The sequence below is a fragment of the Phoxinus phoxinus genome (genome assembly GCF_949152265.1).
Source record: "Phoxinus phoxinus genome assembly, chromosome: 3".
NCBI lineage: Eukaryota > Metazoa > Chordata > Actinopteri > Cypriniformes > Leuciscidae > Phoxinus > Phoxinus phoxinus.
This window is the reverse complement of record NC_136878.1, coordinates 26,728,294-26,753,878: the sequence shown is the minus strand read 5'-3', so window position 1 is coordinate 26,753,878 and position 25,585 is coordinate 26,728,294. Positions and strand designations below refer to the sequence as shown.

At 38.1% G+C, this 25,585-nt stretch overlaps 1 protein-coding gene across 5 annotated transcripts in view; it reads left to right on the top strand.

Moving 5' to 3' along the window:
- The window catches only part of fam222ba (family with sequence similarity 222 member Ba), a 65,480-nt gene that overhangs the window by 35,951 nt on the left and 3,944 nt on the right, over positions 1-25,585 (top strand). For 2 of the 5 annotated variants that reach the window (XM_079608747.1, XM_079608746.1), the window contains exon 2: positions 12,842-13,042. The exons of 2 other annotated variants lie outside the window; for them this stretch is intronic. In XM_079608747.1, the coding sequence (XP_079464873.1) occupies positions 12,961-13,042 (82 nt within the window). In that variant the 5' untranslated portion in view covers positions 12,842-12,960. Of the gene's footprint in view, positions 1-12,841; positions 13,043-21,535; positions 21,667-25,585 lie in introns of those variants that run through there. One more of the 5 variants, XM_079608750.1, reaches the window with a different exon arrangement.

Here is a 25,585-nt window from a genome sequence, read left to right as displayed (position 1 = left end):
ATTTTATTTCTTCTTTCCTCTAGCTGTGTCTCTCTCTTTCTTCTCATGCATGTGAGATGACATATTGATGTGTTGCTTTCATGTCTCTCTGTGATAGGGAGCTGACCTTGTGTAAATCTAAAAACTGGACTGGAGCTGAAGCAGAGTGCGGACAGCTTTGAGCAGGGATGGGAAATTGCTGTGCTTTTGGAACTATTTTTATTGGCAGAAAGAAAATATAGCCTACAAACTAAAAGTGTAGCACTAGACTTTGTGCTCCTTTCATTTCCACACACATATTTCATGTGCACACTGTGAACACGAGAGAGCAGAAACTCATATTCGGTTCCAAAGTTCATATTTCAAATTCAAATGGCAAATAGATGTTTGACTTGACTTATTGACTCCATTGAAACAATAAAAACAACTGTTTGTATTATACATCCCCCCCAACGTCTGTTTTCTCAAAAAAACTGGTTATATGAGGTAGCCTAATTTTAAAAGTAAGATTTCTAGACCAGGATATTTCATGTAAATGCCATGGTGATATTTATGATGAATATACATTTTTCTAGTTGTGCCAAGCTTTTCAAAAATTTGTCAGGTAGAAATTGTCAGTTATTTATCCAATTATCCTTATTTCTTATCCAGTAAATCACAAAAACCAAAGTCATCGGGCCTTTGATTATTGTTGTGGACAATGGGGAGCCTTTGAGTTAAAAAGATTGAGAACCACTGCCCTAGAGTGCAACATCATATCCTGTTGCCGATCAAAGACTAGTGCAACTGCACCTTAACCACTCAATTTTTGTCTGAAACAACTGTCAAACTGTACAGTCAAACTGAAGCTCGAGTCGCCATTGGCTTGTACCTTTTTTTATTTTACTCGCCAGACTTTTTACATGGAATGCAAGAACAAAGCAAATGAAAAAATTCTATAGGTATACCGTAAATATAATATAAAATATAAATTTCAAACATTATTAAAGTCTCTGTAATAAAATAAGAACAAATCATCAAACTACAAGCAATAGCACAAATAAACACAATAGAACAAAGATACAAATGAAAGAAACAGTGATGTTCAATGAAATTGCCCATTCAAGGGCAAGAAGACGTGAAAGAGAACTCAATTCAGTATTCGCATTGGCTGAATGTCTAAATAAAAGAGTTTGAATCTTAATTTCATATAAGGATCAAACACCTTCAGCTGTTTGTGCTTTTTGTGTCTCTGTGTGTTAAATATCTTCAGTGGCCATTCATCAACCTTTGCTTTGTCTTAGAGCTCTATACACAAAGACCAACCTGCTCCCAGAATGAGAGCCTGGTCCAAACTAGCTCCTGTAAAGTGTTTGTGTGGATGCTGCGGTTTAGAGGTGCTGGAGCAATTGGGCCGCCCACATTATGATGGATGAGGGGAAGGGTACGGCTGGAGGAGGCTTGCCATAGATCGCTGTAAGGAGGCGTAAACGTGACAAATCATGATGAAGAGTCAAGCTGCACTCTAGGCTGATTCGGTTCCTCTCAATGTTAAACTTTGGGTTTGTCCAGTATCGGTTTGAAGGGCATTTGTGTGCACAGGGACAGCTGTTGGGATGGGCGTGTTCTTCTAATGCACTCTGGGATGCGATGGCAGCTGTCTGAATCCAAGAGAGAGTGGCCCTACCACTAACCAGAGGCAGACATACAGCTTTTCTCCTGCCCTTTAAAAAATCATCCCTTTCTTCCTTACTTTTTTCCTTTTGCCGCAATTTAACACCAGGGTGTCCAATTTCGGATGAGCTGCAGGCTTCTTGGGCAAATGGATAAGCAGTAAATGGATGAATCTTTTTATAAATGAAATTGTCTCACTCTGTCAATTCTTCATGCTGTTTTGTGAGCCTCTTTATCCTTGTGTTATTGTGAACAAGCACAGACGTCTGGTATATGAAGAATGCGTGTGATGGGACACTCACTCCCTAGTGGTTTTACATCAGTGTTGGTATGTCATCGTGTGGTTTTAAAAACAACGGGGTTTTTTACTTTATATGATCTTGCAGGGCTTTTGGTGGTGGTGGTGGGATGGATGTGAGGTGTTTTGATAACTGCATCCTATTGCATAAGAAAAGCTGACTGTTGTTGAAACATTTCTCATTTGATTTTTTTTTTCTGCTTTGTTCCAGTGTGCATGAGAAACTCTACAGCAGAATTCACCATGCACCATTAAGACACTAGCCGGATTTCCATTCACCTATTTTTATATGAATTTTGGCTTATCACATAAAAATATGTTTTATTTGGAAACACCAAGATGCAAATAATTTCATTAAAAAAAGTAATTGGCATTTCTTCTAAAAGAAGAAATAAACATAATGGCCAGGAAATAAGAATTTGTTTCCACAACTATTCATTTGTGGCCACATTTCATTGATTCATTCCCTAATTTTAGTGAAATCATGGCCATGTTGTACTAATTCGTTCCTTTGTTTGATTTTAGTTAAATCTATAATTGAATACGCAACGTGGGATGGGATTTAAACTCTGCTTTATTCTTGTTTGTGTAATAATCCAATCATTCACATAAATGAAATTCAGCATAGCTTCTTACAGAAACATATTGATGTTTATGTGTGCATAGTCTGATTCTTATGGAATCATTCCTGATTTCTTACACACACTCATCGCGTTCAGTGTGTTCTTGCGGCTATCAGAACAGAAACGAAAGCTAATGCTCTCCGTATGTGCATCTTCTCCGGCCGCATTCATATGTAAATTGTGTGAGCTTATTTTGTCCATTAGATCAAAAGATCTGGGGAAAAAACATACAAACGCCTCCCCTCGAAGAAATCAGGACAGAAGTGGTTGAAAATGGACAAAAGAGACGGGTTCAACCCTCTATAATGCAAGTAAATCACTCGCAGTGCTGCATTGTTATGAAAGTTTATAATTTTCAGGCGTTTTTAAGCCTTGCCAATTTAAACATTCAAGCACAAGAAGACGCAAAAGATAACTAGCGCAGGCTGTTTGAGAAGTTTTGTGTGTGCAAACTGCACATCCGAACCACACTGAATTGAGCTCTTTCACATCGTCTTGTGCTTGAATGGACAATTTCACACAATAAATGCCAAAATGTCCGTCTTGGCGAGTATCCTAGTAAACCTAGTCGGTTATATACTGTATATACTGTCACTATAAGTGAACATAAACAGTCGATAAATAAAATGGACGTGTACAATATCAGTATATTGGATCTGTGCATTATATCTTAAAGTGACAGCAGATTTATGTTCCTGCTGCTTGCTGCTGTCTATGTGTTTAATGTTAATCAAACAACAGACTCACTGCAAAAGTTGTATGTGTTAAAAATACAATTAATTTCTGCGACACTATAGCATAACCAAACGTGCACAAACAAGTACTAAAAGAACTGTTAAGGAATTGAAAGCAGATTCCAGTTGCTAGTGTAGTATGAAGCAGTTAATGGCTGTGTGTCTGCAGGGTACATCCAATGATTTACAGCGCCCAGATGAACTCCAATATCTAGTGAGTGGCTCTTCCTCTCATAAGCAATCAATCTCTCTTTCCACCTTCTACTTTTAGTATGGCTTTTAAAGTGAAATCCTTACTGAATTTGGCAACACAATAAAGATGTACACTCATATGCTGCTGAACAATTGAGATGCATTGTTTTTGGAATTACATCGTGGCGAGGCATGTGGTGCAGTTCTATTCTGTCTCTCTTCAGGTCTCCTTCCTTTTTCTCAACGTTATTCTTGTTTTTGACACGTTATGGGGCACACAGCCTTGCTCGGGCAGGTCCAGATATAAATAAAAATGCAGAGAGCATCAACACCTTTTCATTTGGACTGTGGTTCGTTGTTCACACATCACCTCACTCAAGTGGTCAACACACACACACACATCCCACATATTGCTTTCCCTGGTTACTTCTTCTATGTGTTAGAACAGAAATTAAGATATATTAATGAATTGGATACACATCATTTTATTTCTTGCCCTAAAGCTGGCTCTATCCTTCGCATTTTCTCTTTCATGCATAAACAGTCACGCTTACTCACATTTACTAGTCTGATCTTTTCACACGTTTATTCACACTCTCGCACACACACAAATCGCTCAGTTTCCACTGCACTCACACCTTATGTTCAGTGGCTGAATGATCATGAGTAGAAATGTCAGAGGCTCTCTCAGTCGCTCACACTGCCATGATTAAATCGCTGGAGGTCACCATGTCGCTGTGCTGTTGGTTTCTTGTAGGCGTTCCTACTCTAAAACGCTGACTGATCTGTACTTTCATTGGAAGTCCCTGCTCATTTGAGTAAAGTTTGCATAATGTCAGTGGTCTTAGTCATATAAATATATATGCTGTGATTTGCGCTATATATGTGTATATTAGGTATGCGATGGTATAAAATTTTCACATCATGATAATTGCTCAAATAATCACACACGAGGAACATGACGTAGCGACCCACTGTTGTGCACCATAATTTGAAAAATGCCGAAAAATGCTGCCTTCGGAGGAGCATTCCAAGGTAGGAAGGCATCAAGGCATGTCCGAATCCAATGTTAGCTTCACTTCCTGTCTCCTGAGATACCTTCATCTGATTGATTTTTGGCAGCATAGATGTATCCTTCACTGCTTTTGATATCCCACAATCCTGCTTTCCGTTCGGTGACAGTTGAACTAGAAAAAGAATGATGGCGTCTGAAAGTTGCGTTAGCTGGTCAGTTTGTGTTGCATTTTCCACTTCTGATGTAATTTCTAGCGAGAAATTACTACTATAGTAGTTAAATATTTGTTTATTTCTCCAAAGCTCACTCTATTTAGCTGTAGTAGATCATTAAACTGTTACGCTGCCTCAGAAGTCTGTCCGAAATCAGTTTTGTGAGGTACCTTAATGAGCAAATGCTTAATGAGTCATTGCCTATAAGGCAGCGAGACAAGTCAGCTGCCTAATTTTTTCGGATACAGCCTTTTTATCGGTCATAACTTCTGGACAAACATAGCGCAGATACTGAAAAGATGTCTTGTGTGCATGCGTCCAGTGCTTGTGTTCATAAACACTAGTGTCAAATGAAGTATACTTTGAAAGGCTACACATTCCGCTGTATGCATACGTTAAGCGTTCTCACCAAAACTGAAGTATATTTTGGGCTTAAGGTATCTAGAATTATTCATGGTATTTTGAAGTGCCCACAAAAACAATGTATGCATGTTCATTACAGCAACATGGCATATTACTGAATACCAGCATAATGTGTATCTCATCATGGGAGTCCCCACTCTGAAGTGTTCAGACAGCCAGTATGTCTCTGTTTCAAGCTTTAATACCTCTTCTATTAATCTTTAATTTATGTTAACCTTTAATTAGAGAAGTGTCGATGCTTTATTACTTCATTTGTTTCTTAAATAATGGCTTCATATATTTTTCAATTCTTACTCAAGTCCAATTCTCTTCTCCTCATCTTTCTATTTTTTTATTTTTAGAAATCTATCTTTCTCACTATCACATGCACAGGCTTTTAGCTGCATTTTCTCTTACTGCTTATCTCTCAAACTGCGTGTCACACAATCTCATATGCTTAAAATTGACACTGTTAGCCCAAAAAAACCTCTCAGGATATCTCTCACAGAAAGAAAAAAAAAGAGAGCGTGGCGTTCAGGGGATGTGCTTAAGTCATCAGTTACACGCTGACAGCAACATGCCCGCGCGTCCTCAACACGCAGCTACAGCACAATCTATTCAGGCTGCTATATAAATTGATGTTCTAAATGGGCCTGCACTAATGTAAACGTTTATTTACAAGCAGCGTTGCTTTCTCTCTCTCCCTCCTATTGAGCCGTTCTCGTATTCAAGGGTAAAGCTTTAGAAAAAATCTAAATGTGAGCTCTCACCTCCCCCCACCCACCTGATGTCCTCCTCCATAGTCCTCATAAATGATAATCACAATCTCTCCTCCCAGCTCTTCCCCTGAAAAGTCATTTCACTCAATAGCTTTTTGTGTTCCTGGGAAACTGTACATGCAAGCGTACATTGGATTTCTCTCTCTATTGTATGTGTATATTTTAGTGCAATTAGCCTGTGTTTTTCCTGAGCGTAAAGGCCAGTGTAGGCAGATTGTCTGAGCTCCAGAGCTCAGCCCCACCAGAGCCTGATTACAGCTTACCGTAGTCATTTTCTAAATAGCTCACTTCCACTCCACTTTCCTACCTCTATCCTTTCTTCTCCCACATTCAGCCTCCCATGCACACAAAGAAAGAGAAAAAGCAGTGGAGTCTTTTAGAAAAGTCTTTTATCAGATGCGGTCTGACCCAAACATCCCCAGCCGTTGAGAATCCAGACTCACTTTCTCTCTTCCTGTCTTTCTCTCCCTCTTCCAGATAGAGTTTTTCCTCCAGCTCTGATATGACAGAGGTGAATTTATGTGTGTTTTGACTTTGGAGCAGTTTGGACTGTTCTGATGGAACTTTTGCTCCACATAGTTCTAATTTGATTCCAGTCATAAGTATGGGGTCAACAAGGCTGCATATCAAACACACAGTAAAACAGTATTGTGAAATAGTATTACAATTTAAAATAACATTCTATTTGAATATATATTAAAAAAATTAATTTATTCCAGTAACTGTATTTTTCCAGTTATCAGAAATCATTTTAATATGCTGAAACATTTCTTATTATTAATGCAGGTTGTGCTGCTGAATATTTTTGTGGAAACAATTTTTGATTTATATATTTTATTATTTTTTGATGCATAGAAAGTTAAAAAGAAATGAGAAATATTTTATTACGCTGTAAATGTCTTTACTGTCACTTTTGACACAAATTAAACAATTTAATGTATCCTTGCTGAATAAAATAAGGGGCATATATGATGAATCTATAGGAATGCAGCTAAAATTGCAACCGATAATTATTTTTATTGAATATGTATGTGGTTTTTTTAATCATATGTAAGTAAATTTTTGCATCATAGAGTATGAACATTTTTATTTGTTTTAAGATTTGCTAAATATTACATTTTAATAGTATTATTAAATAAGTCGTTTTTTAAAAGTTAGACTTTGAGTATGTGTTAGATTACAGCAAAGGTAATCTTAATGTAAAAACAAGGGCAATGACAATGAGCGTTATGACTGAGTGATTATTAAAAATAATTTATCGGCCGATATAAACACTGCTACGCCTCTGGTAGTAGTTTTCTCATCTCTGTGTAGATATTTTCATCTAGACAGGACTCTGTGTTTGAGACTCAGCACGCATACAAGCACTGCGTGAGGACAGAGGAGAAATCAAAGATTCAGGCTGAGAGGAACAGATGGATGAACCATCGTCAGTGAAAAAATCAATTGGAGAAACCGAGGAGAGAAAAATATCAATCATAAGTAAACTTGTTTCATTCAATATTGGAACGTATTGATAAAGATAGTTTAGTGTAATTAAAGTTGATTATTTTACCCAATATTTATGTGTACTTTTTATTTGTTTACTTATTAGAGTATTGTGCTATTAGCTTAGCAACATGCTAACAACAGACTCTTGAAGTGAGTTGTGAGTCGAGTCTCACATGTGGAACGCGATTTGAGTTGCTAATCAGTCACTCATAAAGCTTCCTCAGAAGGCATCCTATTTAGACAGAAGACAGTGAGGCAGCTCACTAGGTTTCAGATAAGAGCTCAGGTACATCTGATAAAGGGCGAGCATGTTGGTTTTGCACCCTGCTGCGTTGTTAGTGCACTGCCAGGATTTTAATGAGCTGCCATCATGACCTTTCACTACATACTAACTCTTTATTTCTCTCTCTCTCTCTCTCTCTCTCTCTCTCTCTCTCTCTCTCTCTCTCTCTCTCTCTCTCTCTCTCTCTCTCTCTCTCTTTTTTCTTCCTTCTCCTGTCTGGCCTTGTGCTGCCCTGTCAGAGTTGTTTGGTTCATAATTGCTTCTTGTCTGAACTGTTTGTCTGCTTATACATGTTTTAATACATTGTTTCCGTCTGGTGTCAGTGTGCAGTGAGATGATGTAGTACATGTTTGTATGCGTGGTTTCTCACCACAAATCACCAGGCGCTATCCATCGCTGTTGCTGATTCAGAGAGGGTGGAATGACTCAAGCTACCACATGCAGCACCTAGTGTAATACAGCAATTTGGGTGTCCGCACCATGCCAAAATGCTTCTCAACATGACCCCATCACACAGCCCATCAGATGATATGTAACATCCAGTGTACTGTTATAGAGTGCAACAGTTGGGTTCAAGAAGTAAAAATCCCATTAATTGTCGCATGATAGGGAGTTGATTTTAAAGAAAAACTTTTTTTTAAGAGCAACTGCACATCCATATAGTGAACTCATTGTCATGTTCAAGAAACCAGTTTGAGATGATTTGATCTTTGTGACGTGCCACGTTATCCGGCTGGGTTCAGCCATTAGAAGATGGGTACACACTATGATCATAAATGGATGAACATGGTCAGCAACAATACTCAGGCTGTGATGGCATTTAAACAATGTGGTGGTACATATTCTCTATAAACCCTAAGATGGTTGTGCATTAAAATCCCATAGATCAGCATTTTCTGAAATACTCAGACCACAAAATCAAACTCAACAACTGTGCCACCTTCAAAGTCACTTAAATAACCTTTCTTTCCCATTTTGAAGCTCAGTTTGAACTTCACCAGATCGTCTTCACCATGTCTTTATTATTACATGCATTGAGTTGCTGCCATTTGATTGGCTGATTTAGTATTTGCATTACCTAGCAGTTGATCATTCTGGGGATGGAGGAGGGTAATTGACTCCTGAGCAACGCTATAAAGCTGCTGATAATACTGAATGGATCTTATTTATAGGGATGCTGTGATAGGCGTCATATTGTTGACTCCGATGCAGTCATGATGCGAGCTTGACTGACGTGACCTGCCAGAACTAACGCTACGCTTGATGTGAAAGTTTGGAATTTAGCAAAGGTCACCTTAGATCACAGCACTCACACTAAAGACGTGTAGAGGATGTGAAGAGAGAGAGAGAGAGAGAGAGAGAGAGAGAGAGAGAGAGAGAGAGAGAGAGAGAGAGAGAGAGAGAGAGAGAGAGAGAGAGAGAGAGAGAGAGAGAGAGAGAGAGAGAGAGATAGAGAGAGAGAGAGAGAGAGAGAGAGAGAGAGAGAGAGAGAGAGAGAGAGAGAGAGAGAGAGAGATGAAGTGCCTGAGGCACAGTCAGAGCACTCTGGCTGGTATGTTTGATGTTAAATTGAAGTTCAGATTTCATATTAAGTGTGTTTTGCCTGCTGCTATACGATTAGTAAGAGTGGCTTGGGTACGAGAAGGGTTTTTGCTGCTCTGAACACACTCGGTTGACAAAAAAGATGATTAAAGAAAAGGATATTTTGATATCCTGATATTCTAACCTTCACTTGATTAGTTAGTTGGTTGGTTAATTGATATGAATCCAAAGCTTTGCAGCTATCACTGCTAAGTTTATCACTGGTTCTTTTTATCACTGGTTCTCTGCCATGCAGTTCATTTGCTCACATAAATATGTGTGAAATTGCACTCAAACGCACATTTGAATTAATGTTTTTGGATGCATTCCTCACGACACACTTGATTAGAAGACTTGCTGAGTTTTAATGAATTCAGTGAAAATGTGTGTGTAAAACTGACAGATGGTAATTATCTCATTGCTCCTGTTATGTTGGAAAATGATCCAAAACATGTTTGTGAGTCATTTATTTTGCACCTTTTCTTAATGCACAGCACCATCCCTTTAAAATCATATCATCTCTTAATTTTGAATCAAAAGACACATTTTTAATTTGTTTGTTTTGAAAATTCTTTTTGTATTTTTACTAACCATAATGAAGACTGTAGGCATCCATCAGTTCACAAACCTCAAACATATTCAATTTAATTGTATAGTGAATAGCAGCATGTTAATATTAATGTATCAATGGATTGTTTTTGTCTTTTTGGACTGTGTTCTTCTGTACTGTGAAAGCTTTTAATTATGTAATTCTGAATTTTATACAAACACTGTGTCCTAGCCAGGTGTAATATTAGTTTTGTTTTAGATTCATTATGGACTGTTAAAGGCTTTATTAATATTTTGAATTAGCTTCTATTTTTAATATTTTTTGCTTTTATTTATTTTCATTTCAGTTTTATTTGGTCATTTTATAACTTCAACAAACTTGTTTAATTTCAGCAATTTCCATTAACAAAGGAAATGGTTTTACTTAACAATAATTACACTAAACACAATTATTGAATGCAAAAATGCTGCACAACACCACTCAGTCACAGCTAATCAGAACATATCTGGTGTTCAGTTATGTGAAGTGGGGCTTTTCGGTTGTGGTAAAAATCATAATCACAATTTTTTTTGGTCGATGTTGTTAATTAATCGTTATTATTTAATACAATTAGTGGGCAATAAGACCAAAACCTTATACAAGTGTTTTGTTTTGTTTTCACAATAATTTCTTGATACCAATTTCGATATGACAGCAGAAACTAATACTAGGGACGATTCAAATTAAGAAAATTACTAAAATGTGACAAATACAGTAAAAAAATAAAAAATAAACAATGCTTTTTCATGCAAGTCTATCTAACAGTATAGTATTCAGCTTAAAGCCTTAGAAACTGAATAAAGTAATCTAATGTAAAAATATAACACTACATACTGCAACACTACACTATCTTCACTGTATGAATTATATATACATAGATTCTTATTAAAACTAAAGTTATTAGTCAAGAGTAGTGAGTGATTTTTATTTTTTTGTTTGATTTACATAACTGACACAGATGGCAACAGGCTGCTGTCACTTTAAGACCAAATGCACAGATCTACATGAATATAATTTATTTCACAACTGTTTATGTTCACATAAGACATAACTGACTGTGTTTATGTGAATTCTCGCCATATTCTGCACGTATTTTGACTGTCTAGGCACATATTTGCGAGTTCTCTTTCATGGCTTAATTCACAGCTCAATAGGACTTTTTGAGATCAAGCATGTCCCACAGAAGACTGCATTTTACAACAGTCACGTTACATGATGTGACTGGTTTGGATGTTAAGGAGGGCCGGAATGGAACGAAATGTTGCACAATTTATCTTGATTATTGCGTTTTCATAATCGTTTGAATCCAAAGTTATTCGCCCATTCCTAATGTGAAGCAAGATTTTGGTCCAATAAGAGTTCACTGTAGGCGGGGCTACCCAGTGTAGCACTGCAGACAGAGATAGAAGCAAAGTAGTCTCAGCCTCACACCGGTGTGTTATTGTAGGGACGTCGACATTATATTAATAATAATAATAATTCATTACATTTTATATAGCGCTTTTCTCTGCACTCAAATTGCTTTACATAGAGGGGGAATCTCCTCAACCAGCACCAATGTGCAGCATCCACCTGGATGATGCGACGGCAGCCATATTGCGCCAGAACGCCCACCACAAACCAGCTTACTGGTGGAGAGAAGACAGAGTGATGAAGCCAATTAATATATAAATGAGGATGATTAGGAGGCCATGATGGACAGAAGCCACTGGGCAAATTTGGCCAGGATGCCGGGGTTACACCCCTACTCTTTCGAAAGACATCCTGGGATTTTTTGTGACCACAGAGAGTCAAGACCTCGGTTTAACGTCTCATCCGAAGGACGGTGTTCTTTAACAGTATAGTGTCCCCATCACTACACTGGGGTGTTAGGACCCACACAGACCACAGGGTGACCGCCCCCTGCTGGCCTCACTAACACCTCTTCCAGCAGCAACCTGGTTTTCCCAGAAGGTCTCCCATCGAAGTACTAACCAGGCTCAGCCCTGCTTAGCTTCAGTGGGTAACCAGTCTTGGGCTACAGCCTACAGGGTGATATGGCTGCTGGCATATTGTCACGCCCCTAAACATGACACAGAACAAAACAAACTGTGATTGGTTGCGTTACATGTCAGTCAAACGTCCTCTTGGGCGGGCCTTGGCCAAGAAAAGCTGCGATAGAGTCAGTCTGAAGGTCTGGCTACGCGAGACAAGAAGCAAAGTGAATGACACAAAACTACCAGGTGCGAAAGTCCCTGCTATGTCAAGGAACTTAGTTCTGGGAACTATCCCCCAGGGTGGTTTCCCAAGAACGAAATGTTCCCCTAGGACTAGGGACATTTTTTCTGGTTGCATTCGCACCACCAGTAGGAACTCTGAAGTGACGTATGCCACCCTTGTTGTTGTGACCTTTTTTTGATGGAGCGGCAGACTTTTATTTTGATGGCGATGAGAAAGCCAGAGCCTGAGCACACAGTGCGCCTATTCTCCATTAGTTCATGATTTGTTTAAGTCTGTCCTGTCTAATACGTTATTAGATACTGTTATACAAAGAAAGTAGACAGTATGAAAAAGTATTTGCATTTGCCGTATGGTTGATGTCCAATGTCGCTCGCTGAGCAGAAGTACATAATCATGTTTGACTTGGGCCAAAGTTGTGTTGGATTTTCTCCTTAGCTCAACGGTTGAGAGGTCATTTCCATGTTCGTAGAGTTAGTTTGTGGAGTAAATATATAGGCTATAATCTCTGTGTATACAGCTCTTTTTTTTAAATGGCGGGTGCCAGTGTTTTGCGTAGGTTCGGCCAATCAGCATCAACTTACATCACTGGTAGTTCCTATAGTGCTGGTTTAGACCCTACTCTGAAGTAGCCGCTAATTTAGTTCCCCCAAAAGGAGTTCTTTGAACTAAATCATTCCTAGCTCCTGCGGTGCGAACCTGCCAAAAAGCGTGTCCAACCGGAACTTGGTACTGAGGTGCTTACAGTAACATCTAATTTTCCTTTTTTTCCTCTCTTTTTTTTTCTCTATAGTGTGAGGCGGAGTGTTTGGCCCATGTTGCTCTAGGAGTGAGTGAGTGAGTGTGTGTGTGTGGGTGTGGGTGTGTGTGTGAGTGTGTGCGTGTGAGTGTGAGTGTGAGTGTGTGTATGAGATGCTGGCCTGTCTGCCAGGGCCAGGTGATCTCTCCCTTCAGCTCCACCCCCACTCGCAGATGAACACTGGACTTCAGAAATGTAAGTACAGAAACAAAAACAAAAAAAACAAAAAAACACTTTAAATGTTCTATCATCACTCACCAAACCGTTACGTTCTTATGTGGAGCATAAAAGAAGATAAATAAAATAAGTAATAAGTAATAAATAATAATAAATAAAATAAGCAGAATATTGATGCTGCTCTTTTCCATAAAATAAAGATGATAGGTGACCAGGGAAGGTGAATCTCCAAAAATGACAAAAAGCACCGTAAAGTAGTCCAAATGTGCTATGTTCCAACTCTTGAAGTTACATGAGAGTTTTGTGTGAAAAAAGATATTCACTTTATTCACTGATAAACTAATTCAGCTCTAAGATCTTAAACACTTTTGTGTATTTTCAAAAGGTTTGCGTGAATAACGACTTACATTTTGTTTTGTTTTCTCCTCACACAACTGTATCACAGAGCTTCAGGAAAATATAGCACATCACTCATTTTTACGAAAACCCCTTGAGATGTAACATCTCATTTTCGAGGGGACATCAAGAAAAACATATTTCTCATACATGCATACATACTAGAACAAAGACAAAAGCTCACCATCACACCAAAACCACCCATATCTTCCCAAATCCAACCATTAGATATTAGGCAATAAACATTCATATAGACAATTGAGAAGAAGAAAAAAAAAGAAAAAAAAGAATATAGATATATATCAGGCATGAGGAAACCAGTGGCAGCTTGTATTCAAATAATTAAGAGGAGACATCTTAAACTGGTGAAAAGAGGAGATCGATCTAAAAGATCTAGGTAAACCATTCCAATCATAAGGGCCTTTAAATTTAAAGGCTCTCCTCCCACTTTCTTTGGATATATTTGGTACAAAAAAAAAAAGATGGTCAGTGTCTCTTAGGCTGTAGGATGTTGATATGGAATTAAGTATTGTTTCAGGTAGGATGGGTAGTTTGAGAACAAACATTGCATTTGTGAACAAACTGCAACTAGTGATACTGTCGTCTAGCATTTAGTGAAAGAAGATTCAATAACTGATACATTTCACAGTGATGAGTTCTAAATGAACACCTCAAAACAAATCTTCAAATACTACTATAAATCACATAGGTTTAAGATTGGTTACGACTGTTCTGATAAACAAAATCCGCATAATCAATTATAGGCAATAATAGTTGAGTAATAATCTTTAATCTAATCTGTTTTGTAAAACAATTAATTGAGCGGTATAACATTCTTAAGCTACAGTTTAGTTTTTTTTACAATAGAATCGATATGAGGTCTGAAGGTAAGTTGGGAGTCGAGCCAAAGGCCCAGATATTTAAACTCTTCAACATTATTTAGAGGTGTACCATCCAGGAATTTAACCTCAAGATCTGGTTGCAAAAAGCATGCTATAATACTTATTTTTATTAAATTAGAAGCAAATTAGAAGAGAACCATGTTTGACTAAGATTGAAATCAAATTGAAGTGTGGTTTGAATCTTAGATATATTCAATTCAATTCAATTCAAGTTTATTTGTATAGCGCTTTTCACAATACATATTGTTTCAAAGCAGCTTTACAGAAAATGCATTTCAAAAATATACACACAAAATATAGTTAGTTAATCATAAAATTTAGGGCATAACATATTGCCGGCGTTGGGTCGTCTCTTCACAGGCGTCGAGTCGTCTCATCACAGGCGTTGGGGCATCTGAAGTCTCCATGAGAGGCTGGATACATAACTGGAGCTGACGAACTCTATTTGAGTTATCTCGGGACAGGCGTCCCGAGATAACAACAAAAAAGGCAGATGGGAAATAATTAGCGTAGCTGCTGTTCATAATATGAATGAATTTGATCTGATTTAACTGTAGTATAAAAGGTATGAGATGCATCATGTGAATGCTTGGCTAAAGATATGCGTCTTTAATCTAGTTTTAAACTGGGAGAGCGAGTCTGAACCTCGGGCAATATCAGGAAGGCTATTCCAGAGTTTAGGAGCTAGATGTGAAAACGCCCTCCCTCCTTTAGTGGACTTAGATATCCTAGGTACGACCAGAAGCCTCGAAATTTAGCGATCTTAAAGAGCGCGATGGATTATATGGCGATAGAAGATCTCTTAAATACACAGGAGCTAAACCATTTAGGGCTTTATAGGTCAGTAACAATACTTTGTAGTTGATACGGAACTTAATAGGTAACCAGTGTAGAGATGATAAAATTGGTGTTATATGATCATATTTTCTTGACCTAGTAAGAACTCTAGCGGCTGCATTTTGGACTAACTGTAGCTTGTTTACGGAGGATGCAGGACAACCAGCTAATAAAGCATTACAGTAATCTAGTCTCGAGGTCATGAATGCAAGAACTAACTTTTCTGCATCAGAAACTGATAGCATATTACGTAGCTTAGCAATGTTTCTAAGGTGGAAAAAGGCTGTTCTTGTGACATTTGAAATATGATTTTCAAAAGACAAGTTGCGGTCTAGTATAACACCCAGATCTTTTACTGTAGAGGATAAAGTAACAGGACGTCCATCTAGATTAAGGTTGTATTGTAAGAGGTTTTGTGGGCAGTTTTTTGGACCAATCAGTAATACCTCCGTTTTATCTGAATTTAATAGAAGAAAATTACACGTCATCCAATATTTTATATCTTTAACACACTCTGTCATTTCAGATAATTTAGTGTTATCATCTGGTCGTGATGAAATATATAATTGAGTGTCATCAGCATAACAGTGGAAACTTATTCCATGTTTTCTTATAATATTACCAAGTGGCAGCATATAAATTGAGAATAGCAGAGGGCCTAACACAGATCCTTGCGGCACTCCATAATTTACTGACGTTATCTTTGATTTTTCCCCATTTAAATGGACAAAATGGTAACGGTCTGATAGGTACGATCTAAACCAGCTTAATGCCTGTCCCTGAACACCAGTGTAATTTTGAAGTCGATCTAAGAGTATTTTATGATCTATAGTGTCAAACGCAGCACTAAGATTGAGTAAAACTAGTATTGAGATACAGCCTTGGTCAGAAGCTAAAAGTAAATCATTTGTAATTTTAACCAGCGCAGTTTCTGTGCTATGATGTGGCCGATATATCGTTTTTAGACGTATACATAACTGTGTCATCTGCATATAGATGAATCTGACAGTCTAAGCATATTTGAGGGAGATCATTTATAAAAATGGAAAATAAAAGGGGCCCTAAGGAAGAACCTTGAGGGACACCCGTTTCCATTATTCTAGGCTGGGAGAGTGCAGTATTAAAATACACACTTTGACGTCTATAATGAAGATATGAATTAAACCAGAAAACCAATAGCATATAGTTTGTCAAGAAGAATATAGTGATTGACGAATTTTGATGAATATCTTTATATGCAATAATATCAAAAGAAAGAATAGACACTCTGCTTTTAAACAACAACAACAACAAAACGTTTTATTCTAGCTTCATTCAATTCAATTCAATTCAAGTTTATTTGTATAGCGCTTTTCACTATACATATTGTTTCAAAGCAGCTTTACAGAAAATGCATTTCAAAAATATACATACAAAAATACAGTTAGTTAATCATAAAATTTAGGGCATAACATATTGCCGGCGTTGGGTCGTCTCTTCACAGGCGTCGAGTCGTCTCATCACAGGCGTTGGGGGATCTGAAGTCTCCATGAGAGGCTGGATACATAACTGGACAGGCGTCCCGAGATAACAACAAAAAAAGGCAGATGGGAAATAATTAGTGTAGCTGCTGTTGTTCATAATATGAATGCATTTGATCTGATTTAACTGTAGTATAAAAGGTATGAGATGCATCATGTGAATGCTTGGCTAAAGAGATGCGTCTTTAATCTAGTTTTAAACTGGGAGAGCGAGTCTGAACCTCGGGCAATATCAGGAAGGCTATTCCAGAGTTTAGGAGCTAGATGTGAAAACGCCCTCCCTCCTTTAGTGGACTTAGTTATCCTAGGTACGACCAGAAGTCATGCATTCTTTTTTTATCATCCCCCGGGATTAGAAAGATAATCAAAACATAGATGGAGTAGATCGAGTCCATCAACACCCCAAATACTTGCGCAGTCCTATAGCTCGTCCTGGATCGACATTTCATTCAGTAACATCAGGCAGTTTTAATTTAGATGCTGTTTAATGTTGATGATCGCGTTAATTGTCATTTGCTTACATATGATACACACTTACATATCTATTTACATATTGCTTGTTTCTGCACATTCTTCTCCTGTGTTTTGATCAGGAGATTCAGTACTCTTTCAGAATATGCGTAATAGCGCTCCCTAGCGGTGAAACAGTGAACAGTGAAAACACGGTAAGCCGAACATTTCCGTCAACAATACTCCTTATGATAAGACATAGTGTAGGAATGGAAACAAATAAAACATTTACTAAACAGTTGAAACTGTTTAGTATGATGTGATACGAATGAGCAGAAATCTTACCAAAAACAAACTGCACAAAAAACAAGCCGGATGAAGACAACTACAAAATAAATAAAATATTGTTTTTCTATGTAAACCACAAAAGCGCATCATCACACATAATTACTACTTTTATGGTGCTTTTTGTCATATTTTGCTTTAATGGTATGGAAAAGTGCATCTTTCTGGATTCAACAGAAGAAATGTCAAACAGTTTTGGTACGACATGAAGGTGAATAAATGATGACAGAATTTTCTTTTCTTTTTTTAGTGAATATTCCTTTCATGCTCCTGTTTACCTTCCTCTCAGCAGTCTCAAATGTACCAGATAAATATTCTTTCATGGTGTGCATGTTATGTGTCTGTTTTAATACCACAAATTCACACATACGTTGTCAAAAATGGCAATTAAGTGCATTGAAGAAATGACAAGATTAAAACGGATCTATAAAAGCAGATAAATGCCTGACGAGAAACTGAACAGAACCGAGAAAGAAAGGAAATGGAATGAGGGGGAAAAGAGAGCAGTGTGTGAGCAAAAGCATATTTGCAGAGACAGATTGTCAAATCCCAGGATTTTTATTAGGGCGGTTTACAAGGACAGACACCTGCTGAAACACACCGCTCACAGAGAGATAGATTGAGGCAGATAAGTGGCATACAGAGGCAGCGAGAAAATGAGAGTCAGACAAACAGAGAAACTGAGTCAGGCAGGGGGGGGGGGGATACGTACAGACAGAGTATCTCGCCTTCTCCGTCTGTGGGCAGACATCCTGTCAGATTAGCTCTCCATCAGGATGACAAATTATGCTATGGAGACGCGCGGCCGGGGGAGTGCCGATGGCCCGGAGACTGATGAGTCTCACATCGCCTCAGGAAGACCCTCATCAGGCGGCAATTACTGAGAGGCTGAAGATATTTCTTTAACTGCAGGAGAGAACAGAAATCACAGAAAGATGGAAGTCGTATTTCTAACTAGTGGGAATACAGAAAGAGATGGAGTCATACTAGGAACTGCAGGGGGAGAACAGGTAGGACAGAGGAACTCGAGGCATATCTCTGATGCTTCTCTCAGATAGATAATGGAAAGCAGATTTTGCACAAAACCTCAAGACTCAATGAAGTTAGACCTGAAATACAGCCCCAGAGTGTTTGTCTCTGAAGAGAGCAACTGTAGAGGATTCATTCATTTGCCACATCCTTTGCTGTGATGTTACTGATGTTGTGATGTTACTCACACATTTAATCAATTTGATGGACCTGGTGCATGGTAAAAAAAAAAACGTATCGTTGTCTAACTTATTTGTTTTCATTTCTCTGATAATTCCATTTATTTAATAGTGCATAGCTATGTATTAACCAATAAGTGGGCAGAAACTTCTGAACAATTGATTTATGGCTGTTTTCCAATAAATTGGGGCTCAAATAACACAATTTCATTCTATAAACTTATATAATCCTCTGATCAAAATATGGCTTTTAGCATCAAATTTTTATATTCTAATTTTCTCTTCTATGAAAATACATTTTCAAAATAAAACTTCAAGGTTGAGCTGTATGAATAATCAACTTTAAAACCAAAAAATCTAACTTGTAATACGTCTTATCAAATGTTGTTTGACACCCATGTGCTCATGATAAGTGTAATCTGTGTCTCAGGCTCAGTTTGCAGTAAATTCTGCTTCCCATTTAAAAAATATTGCCATTTAAAAAAATATTTTTTTAATTAAATATTTTTATTATTATTATAGTAATATTTCTTATTTTATTTAATAATAATAATAATAATAATAGCCATAAAAATGAGTACAGCAAACCTGAAGCTCTAATTAAAATGAAAGATTCAGAGAAGCCTCAGCTGTTTAAAGCACTCGAAATCATGTAATGTAATGATGCATATGCTGGTTTAAACGTCCCATGGCATGTCATTAACTGCCCTTTCAAATTCATGTGCTCCCTGTTGTGGTCCAGATGTTACTGGAGCACATCTGGCACTGGCACAGTTTCCCTCAGGGAACTCTGGAGACGCAGGAAGAGCCAGAATATACCTTGGAATGCAGTAATGCAAGCCAAATACATTGGGGCAAAAAAAGACAGTCTTTTGTCTAAATAGAGCATGGGTTCTTTTGCTTTTCTCTCTCTGAACTCTTTCAAAGGGAGCTGAAAAGAAGGTGAGATGAGCGGGGAGCAAGAGATGGCTTTAGATGAGAAGAAAGAGATGAATAGAAGGAGGCTTTGCTTCTCCATGAGGAATAACCCTATATAAGACAATATAAGAACACCCACTCAGATCAGCAGTCTCACGGATTAAAGAGAGTTTAAAAGCGTGTGTGTGTGTGTGTGTGTGTGTGTGTGTGTGTGTGTGTGTGTGTGTGTGTGTGTGTGTGTGTGTGTGTGTGTGTGTATGTATGTGTGTGTGTGTGTGTGTGTGTGTGTGTGTGTGTGTGAGAGAGAGATATCTGTGCTGTTGGGAGATGTGTATGGTGTGCTTAGACAGAAAAGGCTGACAATAGCTGTGTAACAACCCTGTGTGTCTGTAATGGCGCTCCTGGGGTTTGGCTGATTACTGTGATCCTCAAATCACTGCTGCTGATGAGAGAGAAAGTGAGAGCGAGAGATGGAGAGAGAAAGAGAGAGCGAGAGATGGAGAGAGAAAGAGAGAGCGCGAGAGAGAGATGGGGGGGGGGGCGGTAGTTAGTGCAAAACACTTGTTCAAATAGGGATAGTTCAAAAAAGAAATGTAAAATCTCTTCTGAATACAAAACACAAAAGCAGATGTTTAGAATAATGTCCAAGTTTCTGTTTACACTACCTTTCAAAAGTTTGAGGGGTCAGTACAAATTTGACAAGTGTTTTTGAAAGAAATCTCTTATGCTCACCAAGGCTGTATTTGGTCAAAAATACAGTCAAAGCAGTAATATTTTAATTTAAGTTCTTTTGGTTACACTTTTAAGGTGTCTTAGTACTTACATGTATAATTACAGTGTGACAGCGTGATATTAAGTAAATGCATTTGTACTTACTATTATATAGGGTTAGGATTAGGGTTTGGTTTGGTTTAGGGTTATGTGGTTTAGGGCATGTAATTATGCATAATTTATAGTTATTAGTAATTACTTTAGTAATTGCATGTAACATGTACTGACACCAAATATTTAGTGTACATTGAAAACTATGAATAAACATTTGAAGCATTAAACACACATTGAGCATCATCTCTTTCAAGATCACGTCTCACTACAATGTTTATATGCTGGATGAAGCTACAGTCGCATTATCTAGTCTGATAGTCTGACTAAAAATAGGCCGCTACGATTTCAGTTAAATTAGAACATTTACATTACTCTTTTTTTTTTTTTTTTTTTTTTTACTGTTTTGTCCGACTGAAATAGAACTTCTGAAGTCCATAAACACAAAGTAGATGGGGACCAGAGACAGCTGTAGTCACCATTCACTTGTAGGGAAAAGAGCAACTTGAGCATTCTGCTTGATATATCCATTTGTGTTCCACATAAAAAAGGCTTACAAGTATGTGATGGCAGAACGTTCATTTTTAGGTGGACTATCCCTTTAATTGCAAACCCCGAAAAGAAGTTAAGCAGATCTGGCACTGAACTCTAGAGACGTTAAAGTCCCTTGAGACCATTACGTAGATGCTCAGTGCATGTTTAAATGTCACCTGATCGCTTTCCTCTGCCCTCCTCTCCTGCACTCAGAATGGATTGCATGACTGCCGACCTGTATGTTGTTGTCTAATCCTAACAAGATTGACTCCTCATTATCGCCGGCCGGCCTCCCCCGGGATGTCACTCAACAGGGGAGAAAGGCAAAGACAGAGAGAAAGATGCGGTGGAAATAGAGAGAGCGCTCCCTCGTGAGTTATTAACATAATGACTGTCCTCTTCCTCGCTCCTTGATCTAGTCCTGCGGTGGTTCATTTATTGAGCCCAGCGTGGCTCTTCCTCCTCCATCTCTTCCTCTGATTCTCCTCGTTCTCTCTTCTCTCCTTTTAGGAGGGGAGCAATTGTGGGTAGCAGGTGAAGGCAGCTGACATGGCCTGAGATTGGCAGGAAAGCTATTTAGCTAAGAAATGTCAGGGGCCATTTTGTTTAGTCAACAGCCCACATAGAGGGAGAGGGAAAAACAGAAAGACAGATGAGATGAGTGATTGGCAGGGCTTCTGAATGTTGTGTTGAGGTGTTGGAGGATGGAGGTGAGAATTGTGATACCTACTCTGCACCAAAAAAAAAAAAAACACACCAACATTTCACAAAAAGCTGAATGTCAGATTGTGTGTCTGTTGATGTTTGTGTTTTCTAGTTAGGATAGGTTAGCATATATAAAGCATGCTTGCACAGACTTGTGCCCACAGAATTCCATAAAGCTCCACCGAATTTCTTCAGAATGTAAACGCCCTTCATTCACAAAGACACGCACATCTCCCACCCCTCACATGTTCACTTATTCAGTATTTGATTATTCTTTTAGCTACGGATAAGTGTGTATTACTCTCTTTCATAACAGTTATGTCTACCAAAACAATGTCAATGTTACCTCTCACTCCCATTGTTCAGATTTTATTTTTATTTTTAATGTTTTTGAAAGAGTCTCTTATGCTCACCAAGGCTGCATTTAATTTTTCAAAAATAAAGTAAGAACAGTAATATTGTGAAATACTATTCGAATTTTAAAAAATGTTTCTATTTTGATATATTTTAAAATGTAATTAATCAAAGCTGAATTTTCAGCATCATGACTGCAGTCTTCAGTGTCACATGATCTTTCAGAAATCATTCTTATATGCAGATTTGGTGCCACAAAAAAACATTTCTTATGATCAGTATTGAGGAGATTTCCTGCTTAATATTTTTGCAGAAACTGAAAAAAAAAATCAGAATTCTTTGATGAATAGAAAGTTTAAAAAAAAAAAGGATTTATTTAAAATATTCTTTTGTAACAATGCAAGTCTTCATTGTTACTTTTGATCAATTTAATGCATCCTTGCTTAATAAAAGTATACATTTATTTCCTACTAACCCCAACATTTTTAACATTAGTGTATACATGTATTGTTATTGTATATTGGAGCATATATCATTCTTTCTTGGAAGTTGTGTGGAAAACATGCCTTAATTATTTTTTCTAGATTTTTACAGGGTTTTAGTTCTTCTATATAGTTCTTCTAAGTATTTGGTAGGAAGTAGGAGTTTAATGGTTCTCTGTAAAAAATCGAACCGTACTGTTCCCCACCCACGGTTCGGCACGCACTTGCACTGCAGTTCATCTAAAATATGTTGCCGCATTATGCATTTATAATATGGTTTATTGAAAATAACAATGCGTAAAACAGACAGAGTTAGGCTAATGTATGTTTCCATCGATGGCTTCCCTTAAACTTTGACCAATGCGAGTGCCGTATGCTCTGATATGACCAGTCGTTTACGACGCCATCACCCGGGTGTTGATAGGCGCGAGTGTAAGTAAAACCTAAACAGCACACGTTGCTATCTGTGTTTGAAACTAAACTCATGTAAGCCATGCCAATTTAAACATTCAAGGGCAAGAAGACGCGAAAGAGAACTTGTGCGCGCAAATTTTGAGTAACAGACAAATTCATACAAAAACTGTCAACATGCCCATCTTGGCGAGTGTCCTAGCAGACATAGTCGGTTGGGCTTTTAAGTGAATGTAAACAGTCGAGAAAGACAACGCAAGTGTAACAGTGTCAGTATTTTGGATTGTGCATTATGTCTTACAGTGACAGCAGCCTAATATTCCTGCTGTCTGTGTTTTTAATGTTAATCACACAACAAAAACAAGGAACTCACTCGCTGCTCTTGACTGAATAGCTTTTGTAACTTTCTGGATTAATCTTTAATTTACACAGTGGAATGTGCAATGTTATTTTACATTTGATTACTATATTAAATTTCTGTACCTGAAAACTACTGTTAGATACCTGAAAAACTCTGATTATTTTATTTGTACATTTGCTCTATTGTATTTATTTGTGCTGTTGCTTGTAGTTTGATTATTCTTATTTTCTTCATTTTTATTTGGCAGTAGTCTTTTTCCCCCTGAACATAGCACACACCAAACCGTACCGAAACGGTGACCCTAAAAACATGATGAAAACCGAACTGTGAGTAATTTGAACCGTTACACCCTAGTGTAGGGGGTTTGTTCAGTGTTTGTCGGGGCAGTGTGAGCTGTGAGCAGTGACTGAATCAGCTCAGGCTGGATGAAAGAGCTCAGTCACAGAGCACAGGCTGTTCATCCTCTCACTGGGGATGAGGGGGCCAGGAACGCATATAAGTGTGTGTGTGTGTGCGTGTGCGTGTGTGTGTGTGTGCTCCATATCAGTGTGAGCAAGGGAAGTGCAGGTGGGTGCACATCAGAAGTCTCTCTCTGTCTATCTCTCTTTTCTCTTCTCCCCTCAAGTGATGAAAGCTTGTTTTATACAAAGACCCCCTTTCAGCAGGCAGACAGCAGCCTCACAGAGAGCACTTATCATCCCTCGCTTCCTTTGTTTTTTCTATCTGTCTCTCATCCGCTCTCCTCTATTCTCAACCCATCGAATCAGAGATGTCCTGGCAGGTGAGGATGTCACTATCTGGAAAACCAGCATTGTATCATGGAAAGAGCTTGTATTGTGAGCGGAGACCTGCAGACTTCTGAATGTAAAACCAGTTAAATAATTCAGCTCATTAATGTTTTTTTTTTCCTTTTATGTTCACCTTTAAAAGCATTACTGTGATCCTGAAGAGAAGAACAGATGTTTGTGAAAAACAGATAGAAAAGCTCACCAATTAGATGGTTTATTTAGAGCGCAGAGCATGTGAGGCTAAGATGCTTACCGCACTACACACAGACATACATGGTTGCTATATTTTTTTGGGCTGGGCAAGACGGGTTTTAATTTATTATTCACACTCTAAGACTGGAACTGTTAGAGAATCAAGCATAGACGCATCACAGAGGAGTTATTAAATATAACAGAGGTACTTAAAAGTTGTTTGTGTTGTCTGGCGTCTGCGTAATCACATTGTGTGTGTGTGTGTTTGTGTTTGTGTTCTTGTATATATGGTTTATGAGAACACAAATGTGTATAATATAATGACATGGGTTTTATTACAATGTTATGAGGACACTTCCAGAACACTTCTTTTCAATGAATTGCAGCTATCAAGATCATGAGAAACAAATTTAGTTAAATATGTCCATAATTGTGACTAGTAATGTACACAACAGTTCAAAAGTTTGGGGTCGGTAATATTTTAAGTAATATTTTATTTTATTTTTAAATGTCTCTTGTGCTCACCAAGGCTGCATTTATTTATTCAAACAGTAATATTTTGAAATATTATTACAATGTGAAATAACTTTTCTTTTTGAATATATTTAAAAATGTTGTTTATACCCATGATGGCAATGCTGAACTTTCAGCATCATTATTCCAGTCTTCAGTGTCACGTGAACCTTCAGGAATCATTCTAATATGCTGATTTGGTGCTCAATGTTCAAAACAATTGTGATGCTTAATATTGGAGTATGTGGAGTATTGTTCAAGACTCTTTAAATATACATTTTAAAAGAACAGCATTTATTAGAAATGGGGGGGGGGGGGGGATTACATTCCTTTACCCCCAATTTCCACCAGATGCGGAACGGCTCAGCTGCGTGACAGCTCCGTGTTCCGTCGTCCGTCAATACCCACCAGGTCCGATTTGTTGCAGAACGCCTGCGGCCGAGGACCAACGAGATCTCGCTAATTCACGTGTGATCGCGCGATATGTAGTTTCGATAAACAGAACCACCAAACCAGGAACAATTTTCCGCAATGATCATCATATTTTCCGCCAAATATGATCCGCCATGATCACGGTGTATTTTATTTTGAAAATTAAACGGATATTTTATTTTGTTTTGGTTTGTTCTGTTTTTTGCTCGACTTCCTGTCCTGCGCACTCTGCCCTGTAGTGCTGCGGAGCTCTCCGGCATCCGGCAAAAATAGAAGCTCTGCGTATCAGCTCCGGAGGGCTGCGGATCGCCGGAGTCGGAACGCAGCTGTTCTGCATTCAGTGGAAATACACACATTGACTTTAATGGAAACCGATTGACTCCGCTGCCGT